Source organism: Pundamilia nyererei, unplaced genomic scaffold (genome assembly GCF_000239375.1).
Source record: "Pundamilia nyererei isolate P.nyererei 1_Seehausen unplaced genomic scaffold, PunNye1.0 scaffold00355, whole genome shotgun sequence".
Lineage (NCBI taxonomy): Eukaryota > Metazoa > Chordata > Actinopteri > Cichliformes > Cichlidae > Pundamilia > Pundamilia nyererei.
The window spans coordinates 188040-195175 of NW_005187756.1; the positions used below are offsets into that span (position 1 = coordinate 188040).

At 41.8% G+C, this 7136-nt stretch overlaps 1 protein-coding gene across 1 annotated transcript in view; it reads right to left on the minus strand.

The window, feature by feature from the left end:
- adarb2 (adenosine deaminase RNA specific B2 (inactive)) overlaps window positions 1-7136 on the minus strand; it is a 77339-nt gene that overhangs the window by 42267 nt on the left and 27936 nt on the right. Inside the window, exon 3 of the mRNA XM_005752384.1 lies at window positions 75-189. Coding sequence (XP_005752441.1) covers window positions 75-189 — 115 coding nt within the window. The remainder of the gene's footprint in view (window positions 1-74; window positions 190-7136) is intronic.

Sequence of the window (7136 nt, forward strand, 5' to 3'; positions counted from 1 at the left end):
TTACTGTCTCAATTTATATTGCACCACTTCAATAATTCAAAGTGATATATAAAAGTCAATGAAATTTGCCATACCTCGGGTCATTACGATGCCTGCCAGGGATTTGTGCCGAGCGTGCACAGGACTGCAGCCGCCCACCAGCGACCGGTACTTCTCCCTCACCAAGTGGAATATTGAATCAGCAAAGTCCTGAAAAACACAATCGCTCCCTTAATTTCTACTGGACACAATCTGTGGAGACCGACTACCCGGGTTTAAATTTGCTGCACTTGGTTAACCTGTTCAGGTAAACAGAGTGAGGTTTAGGGAGATTATCCTAAAAGCCAACTTACCTGTTTAGCTATGAGTGCATAGAGATCATCGAAATGCTCGAGGCATCAGTATAAAAAAAGATTTCCAACAGTAGCACACAGCAACTTGATTATTATTGAAAGGTTTCAGCTGGAAAGCTCTACACACAGTATTATTAATTCAATGATACCTGATAGCCATGAGTGTTTTAGATCTTAGATGATGCATTTAATCTGTATATCCTCGTCTGGTTGTTAAAGAGACACAACATGCACATTTTGTTAAGCTCTTCCCTACTTAACCTTCCCGCTTACATGATCTGACAAAGCAGTGTTGCAATTGTGATGCAAATGTAAAGTTTTCATTGAGCAGCCATTAACTTTAACAGCAGAAGAGTTGGCTATATGCTGTCATGTACTCATTATCGTTTCTGCCAGCATATCCCAAAATAAAAGCCACTTGTCCCAGACCCCATTGTTTCCTGTCTGACTTCACTGGAGTGCACGATCGTGCTGGACACCATTTTTCAGTTCTCATTTCCTCCACCATCTGCCATTTGGAGCGCCTCTAAAAACTTGCCGTTTTTGCTTCTCGGTCTGACCGACATTACACATGCTGATTTACTGGAGATAAATGCAAAGTATGAAATAAAACTGTGCTCTCTATGTACATTTACCCCTCCACCTCCGACTCAACACTTCTCACCAGACATCCACTAAATCCACACTGTTCACCAGATGTTTGCCGAGACATGGGCACGGTTTTCGCACCCTTTGGAATTTTTAATGCTCTTTACTCGAGTAGTAATTAAGGGCTTAGTCTCCAAGCAGTCTACACGCCAACTGTAGAGCGCAAACGGATCACTGGGAGATGGCAACAGAGTGGCAGTGGAGTGGGCCTTTTGGACAGATTGAAGCCCGCAGTGGCTAAAAGGACATCAACAGATGCCACAGTAACAGACGTACAGAGTGAGAGAGGAGCAGAGAGATTAAGGGCAAACAGAAAAAAAGGCGAGGAGAGCAAATGAATGAGCATATTGCACATTATAGCCCTCGTCAAGGCTGTGAAATACTCTCACAGTAGGAACTGGCGGTGGAGGTGCTCACAGCTTGTGCTGCGATGGGTGGCGTGTGGGTGTGTATGTATGGACACGGGCATATTGGTGCTTTGACACCGGTGTCAGCCCGAAGCTTTTTCGGTGAGTAGAACAGGAAGGAGCAGTGAAAAGTCATCACGGTCAATAACTTAGCACAGAGGTTCTCAGCTAACAGTTGGTGACAGGTCAAAACTGAGGCGAGTCTCCTTATTTTTAACAACAGGCAACGAAGACAAGAAAAGACACATTTCCTCTACCGCTATTTACTTGATGCTTGGCTAACACTTCACTGTTACTCGGCATTGCTGCCAGTTTTCGGTTTTACAGTCGGCGGCAATGATCAGTAAACATCCTCATTCCAGATTCACCTCTGAAATATAGTTATAAGGCATATTTTGCTTTGTCATGCCAAAAGACATTTTAAAGCCAAGAAACTCTTCACGAGACAGCTCAAAACCAAATAAACAGTTTGGGACATGGACTATGACGATAATGTTTTACATGTGTCAGAAGTGAATAAACAGGTATACAAAAATGCCTCTTTTTTCAATTCAAGACAGTTTTAAAGGTGCAAGGAGGTACTGTACCTATCCAGAGGTTGGTGCTTGGATCCCTGGCGGCTCCTGCATGTATCCTAAGTATCCTTAGGCAAGATACTAACCCCAAATTGGTCTCTGATGCATTCATTGGAGTATGAACACATGTGTATGTTAGATAGAAGACACTTGAATAAGACATGCTGTATAAAGAGCTTCGAGTGCTCGAGTAGAAAAGTGCCAGTGCATTTACAATTCATCTTATATTACTCTAGACAGTCTGCACTGCCAAATATTGCACACAGTCAACCCTCATGATGATCTACTGGAACAACTGCACAACATTTTGGACTGTGCCTCCAGTCCAAAAGAAAACTGGAATCTTCTGGACTCCATCATGGCCGTTTGCCAAGAGTTTCAGCCAACACAACTGCTTGGTTTACAACACGAGCAGCAGAAGGTCAGAATTATAGAGTCGTTAAAAAAGAAGAATAACATCTCTGGCCTTTCTTTCATGTTGGACAAACACAAAGCAAGGGTAGCATCCACATTCTGATAGATATCCAACCATTTTCTGTTGCTTATCCGGGTCTGATCTACAGGGCAGCCCTTCTTCTCCCCAGCCACCCACCCCAGCTGATGAGGGGACACCAAGCCATTCCCAAGTCAGCTGAGAGATGTAATCCCTCCAGTGTGTCCTGGGTTTGCATGTCCTCCTCCCATTAGGACATGCTGGAAACATCTCACCTAGGAGGCATCCTACCCAGATACTTGAACCACCTCAGCTGGCTCCTGATGTGGAGGAGTAGTGGCTCTAGTCTGGGATCTTAGGCTGCAATTCCGATTTTTTGATCAAATCCGATCTTTTTGTCTGCTTGTTCACACTACAAATAATAAAATGTGACAGTTATTTTGTTATTTACATATGACTAATAATGATCCTTATTGCTGTTTTAGAGGAGCGGTGCTTCAAAGGTTAGTTGCAGATTTCTGTCAGAATCTGCAGATTATACAGTACAAATAAAATGTTCACGTTGTCTTCCCAACAGTTTCACTGACATCTACACGGGATGACCAGGAAGCGTTCACGATGTCTTACGTCACTGCCTTGTGTCAGTGACGTAAAAGACGGATTTAATGCGACATATATATAAAGCAGTCCGTGGTGCAAAAAAGGTTGAGGACAGCTGCTCCACATCACAGCATAAAGCTATAGCGGAGATTTCTTCACTTTCTTCATTTTATCAGTCGCTTCAGATCATTTTTCAAGGTCTTAAACAGACACATTTACTGTAAGTAGCTTTAATCCATTTTTAAACTAACAGTCTGCACCTTTAATACGCACAGCCCTACTCAGTGACCTGCAGCATGTGTGGAATAACAGTAATTAGTTTCCCTGTTAAAAAATCCAACCTTTTGTGCTGTTGTTAATAGGAAACAGCTGATACTCACTAATGTATTTTTATGTCAGCACAGCAGATGGACTTGGACACTCAGTCTTTTTCTTTCACTTTATCGTTAATATGAATAACTATAACCATATAGTTACATAGTTACGAATATCTACAATTATGACTATATTAACTGTACAACAATATTAACAGCTGTTGCTGTAAAACCATCAAAGTTTACAAAGGAGGGACGAATGAATGACTCCATTAAAACCTGTTAGATGTTACGCGGTGACAGTGAAATTCTGTTTTTAGTTTACTCTTCCACCACTTTTGCAAAAGACATAATAATGTGTAACAACTAACAAACACATAATTTGTGTAAATTTATTAATCGCGTTATTTGGGAGTGCTGCTAACAAGCTATTTTGTCCTGTTTAGTAAACCTGACACTGACAGTCTAAATTTGATACCTGTAACGGGTGGAACACCTGTTGTGTAGTGAATGACCTGTAGAGGGTGTAAAATAAAAAGCATAAATCTCACATGTCAGAATAACAAGTTTCTACAGCAATAAAGAAATAAAGAACAACCTGGTAACAATGTGTTGGTTTGTTTTTTTTAATAATAATTTCATATGAACACAAAGAGCCTCAATTGTTTTTGTTACCCAGTCATTTGCTTTGCCTTCTATAAAATGTGGATGTTGTCCTTTAAAAAACACAAAGTTAGAGCAAAGTGTGGATAGTTGTTATTCATTAAATGTCGAGTAAAACCAGCAAAAATATAAATCACATAGATTTTTGCCCAAAGACAAGGAAATTTAATGATAATTTTGTAATATTTGGCAACATTTCTGTCAATTTATTCTGAGTTTATAATTAAAATTCCACAGTTAAAATAATCCCTAGTATGTAGAAGATTACCAAGAGAAAACCGTCCTCGCTCTGCCACGAGTCCTGCAAAATGTTCTGATTCTACACGCAGTAACAAAACCTGTGGGGAAAAAAACCCTGCCTTGGTTCTTGCTCCTGAAAGTGACATCCAATTAATTTGAACAGAATCCTGCTTGGCTTGGCAGCGTCAGCTGGTGTCGGGCACATTCTGAACCCAGAGTCAAGTCCTCCATCCCTCCTAAAGGCCTTTTCATTGATGACATTACAGAGGTGAGAGAACGTGGCAGCTCGGAAAGGCCCGGAGAGCAAAGGTGGAATAGACCCTGGCAAACAGCCCAGCTTTTTGTCCCTCCCTCCTGCTTCTTCCTCCTCCTCCACCTCTCCTTTAACTCTCTCTCCTCTCATCTCTGTCACTCTCTCTCTCTGTCGAGTCATCTTTCCTCATTCTCGTCTCATCTTTTTACCTCCTTGCTTTTTCATTCCTTTCCTCTCTTCATTTTCCTCCTCCTGCTAACTCTGTCTCTCAGGTTGGTTTGTGATAGAGGGCAGTGATGTGCCGACTGTGATTCAGAACCTATAATTTCCACATGGAAACAGCATAATCATGAACCTAATCTGCATCACCCGACTGAAAAGAAAAAAAGGCCTCAGCTCCCTTCCTGCATTCCCTTTTCTCTGTTTATATTATCAAATATCTAAATACATACCTCTGTCTGTACGGTGTCCCCCTATCATTTCCCTCACATTGACACACACATACACACACTCATATACACACACTCATTCCTCAGTGGGGGAGTTGAGTGCCACCTTTAGTGTGGGCCTAATGTGGCAGAAAAACGGGGCCAAGGATCTCACTCCTCGGTCAGGAAGAACATCGGCCTGCCGCACAGCGAGAAGGAGGACCGGCTGGCTTGCTTTCGGATCAACATCAAGGTTAGCGCCGCTCCTCTACAGCTACGTTTGGGAATTTGGTATTCAAACTCTGTCTCAGGTAACTGATATAAACTGCACTCTGAATGCACCTCAGGAAACTGCTGTAGTGGCTGTTGTGTTGCTCAGCCCACCTGGTGTCTTTGCCGCATTAGTTCTGACCAATTTACTTGGCAATTCCTCCGGGCATCCCGAGGGTGGAGAAAACAAGCAACGGCGGTTATTTAGTAACATCTGCAGCTGCGCACGATGAAATTTACTGCCGTAATATCACAATCAGCTCGAATCAGGGGGAGCTGAAATTAGCAAAATTAAAGCAAAATTAGAAAGAAACAGTGACCTCTGACTCTGTCTGGTCTGACTGAAATCCAAGTCGCACTCAAGCCTGTTTGTAACTACATCAGTTAGCAACATTTGGCAACCCTCTAGCAACCAGTCAAGCACTGACATGCTTAAATACATGTGATTCTACATATTTGTAGGTGGTTATGTACAAAAATGTAGTTCTGCCTCTGCTGTTTAAAGCAATTATTCTGGTCAGAACTGAGAACGCGATTATTTAACATATTATTCATCAAACTTGAAACTCATCAAAAAGGGCCACGGACAGTGCAAAAGATGGACGTGGTCTGAAAAGTGCACCCAGTGCAAAAGTGCCTAAACCTACATTCTTTTAATAGCCACCAGAGGGCGATACTTGTGGTTGGAAAGACTTAAAAAGACTGTTTAAGTCCTACCTTGGACTTGTTCTCTGTATAGACTTTCCTTATGAGTTTATAGGCTCAGACACACATTTCAGGTAAAACGTTGAGCCTCTGTTGTAAATATAACTAATAAGTTTCATGCTCATTTGCTAAAAACCACCGATTGATAAGTTGCTTTATAGCTGGCTTCAAAACATCAAGAGTGAAATGGTGAAAATGTTCATGTTGAGACATCAAAATAGATTTGATGCTGTCTATGTGGGAGATATGGGAGCATCCGTTTGGGAGTTAGGGCCCAGTTATGGGTGTTTTTGAATGGGCTAAAGAAAAAACAACAACACATGGAAAAACACAATCATTTCAACTTTATTTATCTTGCTTCCATAAAAAAAAATCTGCTTTTAGAAATCAGATTTTAAAGCAATAAGTAATTAGCTGCCATCTCCTCTTAGCATGGATCCCTGTAAAAATACTGTAGCCAGATATACGACCAACTGTGGTGCATGACCTCATGACTACAACATCAGCATTCAAGCAACCAATCATCCCTTCAGTTAGAATCTAGCAGCTAAAGATAAAAGTACCCCTCTGCTAACTAGCTAGCTGCTGTTTGGAGAAGAACAAGAAGCATGCTACAGATAAAGCATAAACAGACACATAACGGTGTAATAATACAGTGCAATATAGTGCTACATCATTTGATGTGAATGCATTTAAACTCTTACTGTCAAAAGATTATTTATCACAGCTTTCTTAAGTCACACAACCAAAACAAAGACACTGAGACAACAGTAAGAAGCATATCTGCAGGTCTCTGGTCTGTAGGTAAGAATTTTCAATACGCTGCTGTCATATTTTTTATCTGTCCATCCAACCATTCACCCCTCACCGCCCCCCGTCTGTTCGGCGTCTTCCTCCAAGGTAATGTGGAAATTCACCAACAGTCCTCCTGCTGCCTTTCCTCTGAAGTCAATATTGTGCCAGAAACACAAAATGTCAACAGGAAATTTTTCTCCACTGCTGCTTGACCTAGAAGTCTGCGCGTGCTGGCAGGGGCGATGGCTTGTGTGCCTGTGTGTGCGCGACAGGAAAAAAAAAGTTCAACTGTGTCATTTATTGTTTAGCACTACGGCCCCCAAATGGAAATACTGACGGGAAACTCCAGCTTCATCAGTGATTGTGTTTAAGGCCCTCGGTAACGCTGCCCGTATGTTTCTGCACATCCTCAGTTAATCTGGTGAAACTGAAGCAGCCATGATGTGTGTGTGTGTGTGTGTGTGTGTGTGTGT